Consider the following 16,479-nt stretch of genomic DNA (forward strand, 5'->3'; position numbering starts at 1 on the left):
ACCATTCTTCTAGCTTCCTCAGATCCTTTTTCATGTTTTCCACTCCCTCCCGGGTGTCCACTCTGTTACAGATCTTAGTATCGTCCGCAAATAGGCAAACTTTATATTTTAACTCTTTGGCAATGTCACTCACAAATATATTGAACAGAATCGGCCCCAGCACCGATCCCTGAGGCACTCCACTACTCACCTTTCCCTCCTCCGAGCGAATTCCATTCACCACCACCCTCTGGCGTCTGTCCATCAACCAGTTCCTAATCCAGTTCACCACTTCAGGTCCTATCTTCATCCCATCCAGTTTATTTAAGAGCTTCCTGTGGGGAACCGTGTCAAAAGCTTTGCTGAAATCTAAGTAGATTACGTCCATAGCTCGTCCCTGATTCAATTCTCCTGTCACCCAATCAAAGAACTCAATGAGATTCGTTTGGCACGATTTCCCTTTGGTAAAACCATGTTGTCTCGGATCTTGCAACTTATTTGCTTCCAGGAAATTCACTATCCTTTCCTTCAGCATCGCTTCCATTACTTTTCCAATAACCGAAGTGAGGCTTACTGGCCTGTAGTTTCCAGCTTCTTCCCTATCACCACTTTTGTGAAGAGGGACCACCTCCGCCGTTCTCCAATCCCTCGGAACCTCTCCCGTCTGCAAGGATTTATTAAACAAATCTTTAAGAGGACCCGCCAAAACCTCTCTGAGCTCCCTCAATATCCTGGGGTGGATCCCGTCCGGTCCCATGGCTTTGTCCACCTTTAGCTTTTCAAGTTGTTGATACACACTCTCTTCCGTGAACGGTGATCTATCCACTTCATTCTCATTTGTCCTATTTCCAGTCCATCGCGGTCCTTCTCCAGGAATTTCTTCTGTGAAAACAGAGCAAAAGTATCTATTTAGCAAATTTGCTTTTTCTTCATCATTATCCACATAGCGGTTCGCAGTATCTTTTAGTCTCACAATTCCCTTTTTAGTCATTCTCCTTTCACTAATATACCTGAAGAAATTATTGTCACCCCTCCTTACATTTCTAGCCATTTGTTCTTGCGCTTTTGCCAGTCGTATCTCTCTCTCGCCTTCTTTCAGTTTCATCCGGTATTCCTCCATGTGTTTCCTTTTCTTGAGTTTTTCTGTATTTCTGGAACGCCAACTCTTTAGCTTTTATTTGTTGTTTTGTTTACTACGGATCTGGCGTTAACGTAGCCTATTTGAATTTTTTGGTATGGATCATCTACGTTCGGTGTTATGTGGACATTTGTTAGTTGTCGTTTCTTGGTTTATGTGGGTTTTTTATGATCTTTCCTATCATTTTGTTGAGGTTGTACGTTTGTTGGATCTTTTCCTTTGTTTTGGTTTATGTCGGTTCGATGTGATGTGGTGTGTCTGGCCAGTATTTGGTTATTGATAAGTCTGGGTATATTGTTGATTTCTGCTAGTGGGGTGGTCATTGTTAGGTGGATCATGGATAAGGAGTATATTGTAAGGAGCAGTTTGATGGTGTTCATTATGGTATCATTTCAGTAGAATTTAAAAGTAGATTGTTGTTGTATTCAGCGTTGGAAGTTATTTTCCCGGGCCCTCGTATTTACGTAGCAATCTTGTCCTCCTTAAGAATTGTGAAGTCTTCGTCTTGCGAAGGTAGCGTTATGTCGCAGGGGCGTGGTTTATCAGGATCTAGTGTTCTCGGGATAATTAGAGTTTAATTACAGGACGTGCTTTTTTCTGTTTTGATGGCTGGCGCCTCTCATGGTATGTAGTGATCACCGGTCCCAACCCAGCGCTGCGGTTCTTGTTTGCCTCTTGCCTGACGAATCTTGAAGGGGGTTTAATAGTCTGGAGTGGAAGTGAACCTGTCTAGTCCGTTGTAGGTAGGGAACCCATTTGGTTAGTCTTTGTTTCCAGTGTCCCGTGCTGCTGTCATTGGTGTTCAATCAAAGCACAGCAGTAAACCTTGTGAGCTTGTGAGTCTATAAGAAGGTATAATAGATTGGAGTGGTAGTGACCCTAGCTAGTCCACTGTAAGCAAGGAAGCTATTTGGTTAGTTTCTGTTTCCAATGTCCCGCGCTGCCGTCATGGCGTTCACTCAAGGCACAGCAAGCAACCTATGAACACTACTTCCACGTTGTTGTTCTGCGGGTTGTACCGTCGTGCACTGGTTGTCGGGCAGTCGCCCCCAGACTCACCATTGCGTTGCCTTCGTTTCTCCGCTCCCCTCTGCTTCTCCCCCGATGGCCTGCGGAGGGGGATGTCGGCGGGATACTCTCGCCGCGGTCGTCGGCGTGCATGGTCCGGAGCGATCAGCTGGTCTGGAGAGATACATCAGGGAGAGGGTTAAAGATGAGCTGACCCTACAGCAGGATTAAATACAGCAGGGAGGGTTAGACTGAATACAGGCTGGTTCCTATGTTAATTACTGGTGGTTTGGTAAATGGGGCCTGTTTCTTATATTAATATCAATGGTCAGGTAAATGGGGCCTGGTTACTGTGTTAAGCGTTTTTCGGTCAGGCATATGGGGCCTGGTTCTTTTGTTAATCATTGGTAGTCTGGTAAATGGGGGCTGGTTCTTATATTACCCATTGCTGGTCAAGTAAATGGAGCCTGGTTCTTGGTGTGCTAAATGGGGCCTTGTTCGTATGTTAATATCGGTGGTCTGGTAAATGGGGCCTGGTTCTTTGTTAATCATTGGTGGTCCGGTAAATGGGGCCTGGTTCTTATATTAATATCAATGGTCAGGTAAATGAGGCCTGGTTCCTGTGTTAAGCGTTCTTCGGTCAGGCATATGGGGCCTGGTTCTTTTGTTAATTATTGGTGGCCTGGTAAATGGGGCCTGGTTCTTATATTAATATCAATGGTCAGGTAAATGGGGCCTGGTTCCTGTGTTAAGCGTTCTTCGGTCAGGCATATAGGGCCTGGTTCTTTTGTTAATTATTGGTGGTCTGGTAAATGGGGCCTGGTTCTTATATTAATATCAATGGTCAAGTAAATGGGGCCTGGTTCCTGTGTTAAGCGTTCTTCGGTCAGTGTTAATTATTGGTGGTCTGGTAAATGGGGCCTGGTTCTTATATTAATATCAATGGTCAGGTAAATGGGGCCTGGTTCCTGTGTTAAGCGTTCTTCGGTCAGGCATATGGGGCCTGGTTCTTTTGTTAATTATTGGTGGTCTGGTAAATGGGGGCTGGTTCTTATATTAATATCAATGGTCAAGTAAATGGGGCCTGGTTTCTGTGTTAAGCGTTCTTCGGTCAGGCATGTGGGGCCTGGTTCTTTTGTTAATCATTGGTAGTCTGGTAAATGGGGGCTGGTTCTTATATTACCCATTGCTGGTCAAGTAAATGGAGCCGGGTTCTTGGTCTGCTAAATGGGGCCTTGTTCGTATGTTAATATCGGTGGTCTGGTAAATGGGGCCTGGTTCTTTGTTAATCATTGGTGGTCAGGTAAATGAGGCCTGGTTCCTGTGTTAAGCGTTCTTCGGTCAGGCATATGGGGCCTGGTTCTTTTGTTAATTATTGGTGGCCTGGTATATGGGGCCTGGTTCTTATATTAATATCAATGGTCAGGTAAATGGGGCCTGGTTCCTGTGTTAAGCGTTCTTCGGTCAGGCATATAGGGCCTGGTTCTTTTGTTAATTATTGGTGGTCTGGTAAATGGGGCCTGGTTCTTATATTAATATCAATGGTCAAGTAAATGGGGCCTGGTTCCTGTGTTAAGCGTTCTTCGGTCAGGCATGTGGGGCCTGGTTCTTTTGTTAATTATTGGTGGTCTGGTAAATGGGGCCTGGTTCTTATATTAATATCAATGGTCAGGTAAATGGGGCCTGGTTCCTGTGTTAAGCGTTCTTCGGTCAGGCATATGGGGCCTGGTTCTTTTGTTAATTATTGGTGGTCTGGTAAATGGTGCCTGGTTCTTATATTAATTATTATTGGTGGTTTGGTAATGGGGCCTGGTTCCTATGTTAATCATTGGTGATCAGGTGAACTGGGCCTGGTTCTTATGTTAATCATTGCCTGTCTAGTAAGTGCGGCCTGTATAGTGTGTTAATCATTGGTGGCCTAGTTCTTATGTTAAAAATTGCTTTGCTCTGGCATATGGTTCTTATGTTAATATCGTGGTCTAGTAAATGGGGCCTGGGTACTGTAGTACTCGTATGTGGTCTGGTGAGCAGATACCAGTTCTCAGTGTTCTCCTTTCATTCTTGTTGTCAGTCTGGATTTACTTCTGGGAATATCTTTGGGCCTGTTCTTCTCCAAGTCCCTTCTGAAAATGGTGTCAATTGGCGTCATTGGTGAGCTGATGAAAGCCTGAAATTCCCCTGTATAGTACCCTAAGCGCCTCTGTATCACACAGCGTATCCCTCTCAGGTTTTGTGTCCTGTGGATGCTGTGATGTAGAAAGAGTCTCACCAGCATCCTTTTTGATATAAACCATTTGTACTGGTAAGACATAAGCATCGCCACACTGGGACAGACCAAAGGACCATCTAGCCCAGCACCCTGTCTCCGACAGCGGCCAATTCAGGTCACAATCACCCGACAAGATCCACGGAGCAAAGCATTTTGTACTGCTTGTCCCAGGAATAGTGGATTTTCCCCTACGTCCATTTAATAACATTCTATGGCCTTTTCCTTCAGGAAGCCGTCCAAACCTTTCTTAAACTCTGTTAAGCTAACCGCCTTAACCACATTCTCTGGCAACGAATTCCAGAGTCGAATTACGCGCTGAGTAAAGAAAAATTATTTGATCTGGTGCTGGGAGAGGGGAAGAAGGAGGTTTGGATATATTTCTCTTGGATGCTGCAGGGAAGTGGAGGTGGGAGGACTGGGCTGGGCTGGAGTCCTGCAGTGGTTCAGTCCTGGTAGGGGGCAGGAATCACACTCAGTGATGGGGGAGGCTTTGGTCAGGGGCTTTCTTGCCTGCACTGGGGAAGTGAGGCAGAGGAGGGCTGCCCTTCCTGCTCATTGCACACAGGTTTTTAAAAGCAGACATTTCTGTGCCTCCAGTGTAAACATTGAGGACTGCACAGCTCAAACTATTTCTGGCTTATCAGTGCAGGAATGCAGCAGCTGAGGATTAGCGGCAGTGGGCCGTCAGGAAGGCCCGGAGGGACCCCCTCCCCCTCCACAGTCTGCTGCATGGGAAGTGTGAGCCCAGGAAAAGCCAGAGAAGGGTCCCATGGCTGCAGAGGAAGTAGCTGGAGGGGCACGAAAAGCCACTAAAAGCAAACTTTTTGAGTTCCTTGTCCATGGGGTGGTGAGTTCGCCAAATGAAGTTGCAAATGCAACAGAAAAAAAGGAGAGAAAAACTTTATGCTGTGTGTGTGTGTGTGTGTGTGTGAGAGAGAGAGAGAGAGAGACTCACGCTGCATGTATTAGTCAGAGAGGAGTAAGTGTGTGTGAATGGGGAGGGGTGGGGGTTCAGGCTATGTTTCTGTGGGGGGAGGGGTGGGGTTCAGGCTGAGGGGGAATGGGGAGGGGTGGGGGTACAGGCTGTGTGTGTGTGTGATTCAGGGAATGGGGAGGGTAGGAGTTCAGGCTATGGGGGAATGGGGAGGGTGGGGGTTCAGGGCAGGCTGTGTGTGTGTGTGTGTGAGGGAATGGGGAAGGTAGGGTTCAGGCTGTGTTTCTGTGGGGGAATGGGAGGGGTGGGGGTACAGGCTGTGTGTGTGATTGAGGGAATGAGGAAAGGTGGGGGTTCAGGGTGTGTGTGGAGGAATGGGGAGGGAATGGGGGATTCAGGCTGTGTATGGGTGAATGGGGAGAAGTGTGGAGTTCTGGCTGTGTGAGGGGGAATGGGGAGGGGTGGGGGGGATTCATGCTGTGTGCTCACATTAGCCCCCTCCTTAAGTCACTTCACTGGCTCCCTATCCATTTCCGTATTCAGTTCAAGCTTCTCTTATTGACCTATAAGTGTATTCACTCTGCTGCTCCCCAGTACCTCTCTCACTCTCCACCCTACGCCCCCCCCTCGAGTACTCTATTCTGTAGATAAATCTCTCTTATCCTTCCCCTTCTCCTCTACTGCTAATTCTAGACTCCGTTCCTTTTGTCTTGCTGCACCCCACACCTGGAATAGACTTCCAGAGCCTGTGCGTCTAGCCCCATCTTTGGCCGTTTTCAAGTCCAAACTTAAAGCCCACCTCTTTACCACTGCTTTTGACTGCTAACCACTACTCACTTGCCCTGTCCTTTAACCTCACCTATTATTCCCTTACCCTTAATTGTTCTAACATAGTAACATAGTAGATGACGGCAGAAAAAGATCTGCATGGTCCATCCAGTCTGCCCAACAAGATAACTCATATTTGCTGCTTTTTGTGTATACCCTACTTTGATTTGTACCTGTGCTCTTCAGGGCACAGACCGTATAAGTCTGCCCAGCACTATCCCCGCCTCCCAACCACCAGCCCCGCCTCCCAACTACCGGCTCTGGCACAGACCGTATAAGTCTGCCCAGCACTATCCTCGCCTCCCAACCACCAGCCCTGCCTCCCAACCACCGGCTCTTATCTAGATTGTAAGCTCTTTGAGCAGGGACTGTCTTTTTAGTGTATGGTGCATAGCGCTGCGTATGCCTTGTAGCGCTATAGAAATAAATAATAGTAGTAGAATGGGGAGAGGTGGGGTTCAGGCTGTGTGGGAGGGAAGGGGGGATTCAGGCTGTGTGTGGGTGAATGGGGAGAGGTGGGTTTCAGGCTGTGTGTGTGTGAGGGAATGGGTAGAGGTGGGGTTCAGGCTGTGTGAGTGAATGGAGAAAAGCAGGGGTTCAGGCTGTGTGTGGGGGAATGGGGAGGGAAGGGGGGATTCAGGCTGAGTGTGGGTGAATGGGGAGAGGTGGGTTTCAGGCTGTGTGTGTGTGAGGGAATGGGTAGAGGTGGGGTTCAGGCTGTGTGAGTGAATGGAGAAAAGCAGGGGTTCAGGCTGTGTGTGGGGGAATGGGGAGGGAAGGGGGGATTCAGGCTGTGTGTGGGTGAATAGGGAGAGGTGGGGTTCAGGCTGTGTGTTTGTGAGGGAATGGGGAGAGGTGAGGTTCAGGCTGTGTGTGGGGGAATGGGGAGGAGTGGGGAGTTCTGGCTGTGTGTGGGTGGGGAGAGATGCAGTTCAAGCTGTGTGTGTGTGAGGGAATGGGGAGAGGTGGGGTTCAGGCTGTGTGTGGGGGAATGGGGAGGGGTAGGGGGTTCAGGCTGTGTGTGAGGGAATGGGGAGAGGTGGGGTTCAGGCTGTATGAGTGAATGGGGAAAGGTGGGGGTTCAGGCTGTGTGTGGGGGAATGGGGAGGGAAGGGGGGATTCAGGCTGTGTGTTGGTGAATGGGAAGGAGTGGGAAGTTTTGGCTGTGTGTGGGGAGAATGGGGAGGGTGGAGGTTCAAGGATTGTATGGTGAGGGAATGGTGAGGGGTGGGGGAGTTTCAGGGTGTGTGTGTGGGGAAATGGGGACGGAAGGGAGGATTCAGGCTGTGTGTGGGTGAATGGGGAGGAGTGGGGAGTTCTGGCTGTGTGTGGGTGGGGAGAGATGCAGTTCAGGCTGTGTGTTTGAGGGAATGGGGAGAGGTGGGGGGGTTCAGGCTGTGTGTGGGTGAATGGGGAGAGGTGGGGTTCAGGCTGTGTGTGTGTGTGAGGGAATGGAGAGAGGTGGGGTTCAGGCTGTGTGAGTGAGTTACGGATCAAGAAAGGGATCTGGGTGTCGTCGTCGATGATACGCTGAAACCTTCTGCTCAGTGTGCTGCTGCGGCTAGGAAAGCGAATAGAATGTTGGGTGTTATTAGGAAGGGTATGGAGTCCAGGTGTGCGGATGTTATAATGCCGTTGTATCGCTCCATGGTGCGACCGCACCTGGAGTATTGTGTTCAGTACTGGTCTCCGTATCTCAAAAAAGATATAGTAGAATTGGAAAAGGTACAGCGAAGGGCGACGAAAATGATAGTGGGGATGGGACGACTTTCCTACGAAGAGAGGCTGAGAAGGCTAGGGCTTTTCAGCTTGGAGAAGAGACGGCTGAGGGGAGATATGATAGAAGTGTATAAAATAATGAGTGGAATGGATCGGGTGGATGTGAAGCGACTGTTCACGCTATCCAAAAATACTAGGACTAGAGGGCATGAGTTGAAGCTACAGTGTGGTAAATTTAAAACGAATCGGAGAAAATTTTTCTTCACCCAACGTGTAATTAGACTCTGGAATTCGTTGCCGGAGAACGTGGTACGGGCGGTTAGCTTGACGGAGTTTAAAAAGGGGTTAGATAGATTCCTAAAGGACAAGTCCATAGACCGCTATTAAATGGACTTGGAAAAATTCCGCATTTTTAGGTATAACTTGTCTGGAATGTTTTTACGTTTGGGGAGCGTGCCAGGTGCCCTTGACCTGGATTGGCCACTGTCGGTGACAGGATGCTGGGCTAGATGGACCTTTGGTCTTTCCCAGTATGGCACTACTTATGTACTTATGTACTTATGAAAGGTGGGGGTTCAGGCTGTGTGTGGGGGAATGAGGAGGGAAGGGGGGATTTAGGCTGTGTGTGGGTGAATGGGGAGGAGTGGGGAGTTCTGGCTGTGTGAGGGAATGGAGAGAGGTGGGGTTCAGGCTGTGTGAGTGAATGGGGAAAGGTGGGGGTTCAGGCTGTGTGTGGGTGAATAGGGAGAGGTGGGGTTCAGGCTGTGTGTGTGAATGGGGAAAGGTGGGGGTTCAGGCTGTGTGTGGGGGAATGGGGAGGGAAGGGGGGGATTCCGGCTGTGTGTGGGTGAATGGGGAGGAGTGGGGAGTTCTGGCTGTGTGTGGGTGGGGAGAGGGGTGGTGTTCAGGCTTTGTGTGTGTGAGGGAATAGGGAGAGGTGGGGTTCAGGCTGTGTGTGGGGGAATGGGGAGGGGTAGGGGGTTCAGGCTGTGTGTGGGTGAATGGGGAGAGGTGGGGTTCAGGCTGTGTGTGTGTGAGGGAATGGGGAGAGGTGGGGTTCAGGCTGTGTGAGTGAATGGGGAAAGGTGGGAGTTCAGGCTGTGTGTGGGGGAATGGGGAGGGAAGGGGGGATTCAGGCTGTGTTGGTGAATGGGAAGGAGTGGGGAGTTCTGGCTGTGTGTGGGGAGAATGGGGAGGGTGGAGGTTCAAGGATGGAATGGTGAGGGGTGGGGGAGTTTCAGGCTGTGTGTGGGGAAATGGGGAGGGAAGGGGGGATTCAGGCTGTGTGGGTGAATGGGGAGAGGTGGGGTTCAGGCTGTGTGTGTGTGGGTGAATGGGGAGAGGTGGGGTTCAGGCTGTGTGTGTGTGAGGGAATGGGGAAAGGTGGGGGGTTCAGGCAGTGTGTGGGGGGAATGAGGAGTGGTGGGGGTATTCAGGCTGTGCATTTATCTTGTGTGGGAGAGAAACGTCATTGTGATTCTCCGAGGACAAGCAGGCCAGTTGAATTTCACATGTGGGTGACGTCATCCACGTCACCTGATGCAGGATGCTATCCAGCGTAGTATTTCTTTAAGAGTTCAAGGCAGTGCTTCCTCCGCGCATGCGCGAGTGCCTTTCTGCCTGCTGCGAGAGTCCAGGTATTTAAACATCTATCATATTTCCTCTCTTCCGCCTCTTTTCTAGCATATACATGTTAAGGTTCATAATCCATGTTTTACGACAGAGATCACTTACTAATTTTGTACCCACCCTCTGGACCGACTCCATCCTGTTTATATGTTTCTTTAGGTGCGGTCTCCAGAATTGCACGCAGTACTCTAAATGGGGCCTCACCAGAGACTTATCACCTCTTTCTTCCTGCTGGTCATCCCTCTCCTTATGCACCCAAGCATCCTTCTGGCTTTGGCCTACACCCATATCCCAATATTTCCAGGACACAGGAGGTATCTCAGATTTCGGTTGGGAATACATCACTTTCAGTATCACGTGATGCTCTTTAGCCTTGCATCAGCTCCTAGGGTATTCATCAAATGTCTAGCGGTAGTCACGGCACCAATACGCGGACTGTGAGTCCTACCTGGATGACTAGCTGGTGAAGAGCACATCGAGGGATGGTGCTCAGGAATCCATGCGGAGAACTATTTGGTGCTAGAGTTACTAGGGTTTGTTTTAAACTACCCCAAGTCCCATCTGCTCCTGGTTCAGCAGTTAGAATTCATTGGAGCCCTGCTGGGCACACAGCAGACTTGAGCCTTTCTGTGCTGAGGACAGATGTTTAAATTGTGCCTGCCACTTGAGTTCGAGCCAGCCAGCAGGTGGTCACTGCTCTGCAGATGTTGAGGTTGCTAGGCCATGTGGCCTCCACTGTGCATGTCACTTCCTTGGCACATCTCCACATGAGAACTGCCCAGTGGACCTTAGCTTCCCAGTGGTGTCAAGCCTCTGGAAACCTGGCGGATGTTATCCGAATGACTCTGGCATTGATTCAATCCCTCTTCTGGTGGACAGTTTGACAATGGGACTTCTATTCAGAAGTTGCTGATGACAGATGCATCTCACCTGGGGTGGAGATCTCACTTAAATGGGTTTCTTCACTCAACGTGTAATTAAACTCTGGAATTTGTTGTCAGAGAATGTGGTAAAAGTAGTTAGCTTAGCGGGATTTAAAAAAGGTTTGAATAGCTTCCTAAAAGAAAAGTCCATATTCCATTATTAAGATGGATTTGGGAAAAAATTCACTGCTTATTTCTAGGATAAGCATCTTGTATTGTTTTGGAATCTTGCCAGATACTTGTAACCTGGATTGGCCACTGTTGGAACCAGAATGCTGGGCTTGATGGACCTTCGGTCTGGCCCAGTATGGCAACACTTATGTACTTATGTACTTGATCCCAACAAGATGGAGGTCGCCATCAGGCAATGCCCAATCTCCAGTTGGCTTGCGGATTGCATTTCATTTACTTATGCACAAGCTGGGCTGACTCATGTGGGTCTTGTTGTCAGGGCTCATAATGTCAAAGCCATGGCAGCGTCGGTAGCCCACTTGAGATCAGCCTCTATAGAAGAGATTTGCAAGGCTGCATTGTGGTCTCTAGTTCACAAATTCACATCCCACTATTGCCTTTAGCAAGATAACCGATGCGAGTCAGTCTGGACAGACAGTCCTGCAGAATTTGTTTGGGGTTTGGAATCCAACTCCATCCTCCTAGGTCCATTTTATTTTGTTCCAGGCTGCACGGTCACACAGTTGTTTATAGTTTCAGGTTAGTTGAAATTTGACCTTGTTGTTGCACGTTCCTATTGTCCTAATGTTGTTGTTTTCGGTGAGCCTGGTAGCTAGGGATTGCCACATGTGAGAATCATTTGGCCTGCTTGTCCTTGGAGAAAGCGAAGATACTTACCTATAGCAGGTATTCTCCAAGGACGTCAGGCCATTAATTCTCACATACCCTCCCACATCCCCCTGGAGTTGTCTTGTATAGCTATATTACTGTACTGATGGTTCCCGCTATCGTGGCGGGTGGAAAGACACTGACGCTTATGCAGTGGGAGTTCTGTCACAAGCTGTTAAAGAAATACTACACCAGATAGCGTTCTGCACCGGGCAATTTGAGAATTAATGGCCTGCAGTCTTCGGAAAGTACCTGATATAGGTAAGTATCTTCACTGTATCTGAGATAGGGACTCAAGTTGTGAGAGTTTGTGGTGTGTGTATGTGTGTGTGAGGGAATGGGGAAGGTTGGGAGTTCAGTAAGTGCGTTGGGGTGTGAAAGAGAAGAATCACAGTTTCTGAGAGAGGAACTTGGGCTGTGAGTGTGGGTTAGAGAGAGACGACTCACTATGAGTATCTGAGAGAGAAGGACTTGGGCTGTGAGTGTTTGTGGTGTGTGAAAGAGAGAATAGTCACTACGTGTTTCTAAGAAAGTGACCAAGACAGCCGGCTCCTCCCCAGCACTATCTAAAATCTAGGTGATGCGTGAGGTCTGCCACCTTTGCACCAGGAAGGCAAGTCACCAGGTGATCCTCATGTCCTCCAGCCACCCAGCCATCTACTTGCCTAATAATCGAATCACCAGCTACAACAGCCGTCCTAACCCTTCCCTCCTGGGCAGAAGCTCCTGGAGACACATCCTCGATACGAGAGGATATTGCATCCCCTGGCGGGCTGGTCCTAGCTACATGATTATTTCCAACTTCACCAGGGTAATGCTCTCCATTTAGGAGGCCTCCCTCCTTCAAGGCAGCACAGGGGCTGCCAGAGTGGAGATGGGACTTCTCTACAACGTTCCTGTAGGCCTCCTCTATGTACCTCTCTGTCTCCCTCAGCAACTCTACTCTAGCCTCAAGAGGACGGATTCATTCTCTGAGAGCTAGGAGCTCTTTGCATTGAGCACACTCATAGAACCTCTCATTCAACTGGGAGATAATCATACATGTAACACTAGGTGCAAAAGACTGGATAGCACCCCTCTCGCTGCTGGACTGCTGTCTTCATCTTAGTATTATAGAGCTGTTTAATTAAAACTGCCGTGCCTGTTAGATGCTATCTGTTAATGCTGTGGTACAAAGCTCAAGTTTTAAAACTAGGGGGAAAAGGGTATAGAGACTAGTTGATAAAGTTTGCTGTTTCTTTTCTTTTCTTTTTAATCTGCCTATCAATAACCTACAATTCCTCCTTTAAACCCCAATCTTTAAGTTCCCAGAGCAAAATGTCCTCCTCTCTCAGAACTTCTCAGAAAGAAAGTTAAGTGGGACCTTTCCTTTCTAAATAGTTTTGATTCTAAATGTGGTTCTTATCGTGCTGATACAGATGTAATTCATCCAGGGTCTAAACTTTCTATTCTGACTGCACCCTGGTCCACAAAATCATCTACGGCGTAGTTCCAGGATACATGATAGACCTCATAGATTTACCAACTGGAAACAGAATCCGATCATCACAATCATACCTAAACCTACACTACCCTAATTGCAAAGGACTTAAATACAAAACAACTTATGCATCCTACTTCTCCTACATAGGGACACAACTATGGAATGCACTCCCAAAAGCTGTGAAAACAATCCATCACCATTTAAACTTCAGGAAATCTCTAAAATCCAACCTCTTCAAAAAGGCTTACCCCACCGACCCACCGTAAATCCCCACACCCAGCAACACAGCATAACCAATGATCTTACTGGACAATATACAATCTTCACTCCCTTCGACCTTCACGGTGCCTGACACTCACCTACCTCATTCGACCACAATACAACCTTGTATTTGTTATCAATCGACTGGCGAACGCCTTTACGGTACTATGTAAGCCACATTGAGCCTGCAAATAGGTGGGAAAATGTGCGGTACAAATGTAACAAATAAATAAAATAGATATGAGTTACCCTTCTTCAAAAAAGCATTAGATTAAAATCCATCCTGGAAAGATCATTCTTTTCCACAGGGCACGTCAATGGAATGCCCTCCCTCTGTCTCTGAAAACACAACTGACATATTTGAGGTTTAGGAAGATGCTCAAGACCTACCTATATGATAAATAACCCCGTGCTAGTAATACTAGATCATCCTCCTGCTTATTTTCGAAGGAGAAGGGCGGCCATCTTCCGACACAAATTGGGAGATGGCCGGCCTTCTAAGGCCGTCCAAATCGATATAATCGAAAGCCGATTATGGCCGGTTTCAACTGTTTTCCATTTCAGAGCCGGCCAAAGTTCAAGGGGGCGTGTCGGCAGTGTACCGAAGGTGGGACGGGGGCGTGGTTAAGAGATGGCCGGCTTCGGCTGATAATGGAAAAAAGAAGGCCGGCCCTGAGGAGCATTTGGCCGACTTTACTTGGTCCCTTTTTGTTCACGACCAAGCCTCGAAAAGGTGCCCGAACTGACCAGATGACCACCGGAGGGAATCGGGGACCACCTCCCCTTACTCTCCCAGTGGTCACCAATCCCCTCCCATCCAAAAAAAATAATTAAAACACATTTTTTTGCCAGCCTCTATGCCAGCCTCAAATGCCATACCCAGTCCATCACAGCACAGCACTATGCAGGTCCCTGGACCTCCCACGACCAAATGGCTTGGATTTGGCCAGGTTTGAGATGGCCGCCATTAGTTTCCATTATCGGCGAAAACCAATGGCGGCCATCTCTAACGCTGGCGATCTCTAAGGGCGGCTCAGATGTTGAGATTTGGCCGGCCCTGACCGTATTATCGAAACAAAAGATGGCCAGCCATCTTGTTTCGATAATACAGTCGGGTACGCCGCTTAACGGGGCCGTCATTAGAGATGGCCGCCCCCGTTCGATTATGCCCCTCTCTGTAACCCTTCCCTCATATGACGAGGTCTTCTTTTCTGTAAATCGCCATTAATCCTACCAGGAACAATGGGCGGAATAGAAGAACCAAATGGAATAGAGTTTTAATAGCGATTTTATTCCCCTGGGTCTAGATATGGTTCATATGTTCCTGGTACATATTTTATACCCTGGGGTCTTGGCTCTGTATTCTGATTGTAGATGTGGTTTCTATACGTCTGCATCAGGTTTTATTCTTTCTGGGATTCTTTTAGCTCCTTTGTCTGCAATCAGACAGCTGAGGATCCTTAGTAAACCGGAGGTAATTGAGAACAAGTCTCCAAAATGATATGTAGAAATTGCTATGCCTGGAGCGTTTGTGGCTTCTGAGAGAGAATTTGGCGGGTGTTTTCCTCTTCTCGGCTGTCTCCTGTCTGTCACTACAGCACGGGTTGTGACTGACTGTCACCAGGTGGTCATGGTGGCAGAGCACCAGTGAAACCATGGAACACACTTGTCTCTCTGCCACTTAGATGGGGGATGGTCAGTGTGAGAAATCAGATGTGAAACAGCCGCAGTCTCTCTCTCTCTCTTTAGACCTTTGTGTCTAGTCTTAGTATTTGACTTTTTGTTTTTTGTTTTTAAATATATTTGGCAACTTCTGTGTGTGGATATGTGTCCTGTCCACGCCTAAATTGTAGTTTTCCAGCACCGTATTTGGATAACTACTACTACTGCTACTTGACATTTCTAAAGCGCTACTAGGGTTACGCAGCGCTGTACAATTTAACATAGAAGGACAGTCCCTGCTCAAAGGAGCTTACAATCTAAAGGACAAATGTACAGTCAGTCAAATAGGGGCAGTCTAGATTTCCTGAAAGGTATAAAGGTTAAGTGCCGAAAGCAACATTGAAGAGGTGGGCTTTGAGCAAGGATTTGAAGATGGGTAGGGAGGGGGCTTGGCGTATGGGCTCATGGAGTTTATTCCAAGCATAGGGTGAGGTGAGGCAGAATGAGCGGAGCCTGGACTTGGCAGTGGTGGAGAAGGGTACTGAGAGGAGGGATTTGTCCTGTGAGTGGAGGTTACGGGCAGGAACGTAAGGGGAAATGAGGGTAGAGAGGTAACACCACTGAAATTCTTTACAGACTATGGGGACAATTCTTTAGCTGGGTGTCACAGTTCACACACTATTTGCAGCATGGGCTGTGAGGCTATTCTGTAAGAACTCTTATCCTCAGTTTTCTGACTGAATAGTAGCACAAACTGTCATTGGTGGCCTTAAGCGTCACCATACTGGGACAGACTGAAGGTCTGATGAGAGTCCAGTATCCTGTTTCCAACAGTAGCCAATCCAGGTCATAAGTATCTGACAGAAACCCAAATCGTGGCAACAGTAAAACAGATTTTATACTGCTTATCATAGTAACATAGTAGATGACGGCAGAAAAAGACCTGCATGGTCCATCCAGTCTGCCCATGACAAACTCATATGTGTATACCTTACCTTGAATTTGTACCTGTCCTTTTCAGGGCACAGACCATATAAGTCTGCCCAGCAGTATTTCCTGCCTCCCAACCACCAGTCCCGCCTCCCATCACCGGCTCTGGTACAGACCGTATAAGTCTGCCCTCCCCTATCCTCGCCTCCCAACCACCACCCCCTCTTCCCCCCAACTGCTCCGCCACCCAATTTCAGCTAAGCTTCTGAGGATCCATTCTTTCTGCACAGGATTCCTCTATGCATATCCCACGCATGTTTGAACTCCGTTACCGTTTTCATCTCCACCACCTCCCGCGGGAGGGCATTCCGAGCGTCCACCACCCTCTCCGTGAAGAAATACTTCCTGACATCTTTCCTGAGTCTGCCCCCCTTCAATCTCATTTCATGTCCTCTCGTTCTACCGCCTTCCTATCTCCGGAAAAGATTCGTTTGCGGATTAATACCTTTCAAATATTTGAACGTCTGTATCATATCACCCCTGTTCCTCCTTTCCTCCAGGGTGTACCTATTCAGGTCAGCAAGCCTCTCTTCATACGTCTTGGAACGTAAATCCCATACCATCCTCGTAGCTTTTCTTTGCACCGCTTCCATTTTTTTTAACATCCTTCGCAAGATACGGCCTCCAAAACTGAACACAATACTCCAGGTGGGGCCTCACCAACGTCTTATACAGGGGCATTAAAACCTCCTTTCTTCTGCTGGTCACTCCTCTCTCTATACAGCCTAGCAATCTTCTAGCTACTGCCACCGCCTTGTCGCACTGTTTCGTCGCCTTCAGGTCCTCAGATACTATCACCCCAAGATCCCTCTCCCC

The 16,479-nt window shown here is 48.2% G+C and overlaps 1 protein-coding gene across 15 annotated transcripts in view; it reads left to right on the forward strand.

The window, feature by feature from the left end:
- The window catches only part of SMARCD3 (SWI/SNF related, matrix associated, actin dependent regulator of chromatin, subfamily d, member 3), a 154,064-nt gene that overhangs the window by 15,822 nt on the left and 121,763 nt on the right, over nucleotides 1-16,479 (forward strand). For 13 of the 15 annotated variants that reach the window (XR_003940755.1, XR_003940760.1, XR_003940764.1 and 10 more), the window contains exon 1: nucleotides 5,002-5,241. The exons of 1 other annotated variant lie outside the window; for it this stretch is intronic. Coding sequence is in view for 2 of the 14 variants with exons in the window: in XM_030191780.1 (XP_030047640.1) it covers nucleotides 5,164-5,241 (78 nt within the window). In the remaining 12 variants the exon portion in view is untranslated. Of the gene's footprint in view, nucleotides 1-5,000; nucleotides 5,242-16,479 lie in introns of those variants that run through there. One more of the 15 variants, XM_030191823.1, reaches the window with a different exon arrangement.

The sequence above is a fragment of the Microcaecilia unicolor genome, chromosome 1 (assembly GCF_901765095.1).
Source record: "Microcaecilia unicolor chromosome 1, aMicUni1.1, whole genome shotgun sequence".
Classification (NCBI taxonomy): domain Eukaryota; kingdom Metazoa; phylum Chordata; class Amphibia; order Gymnophiona; family Siphonopidae; genus Microcaecilia; species Microcaecilia unicolor.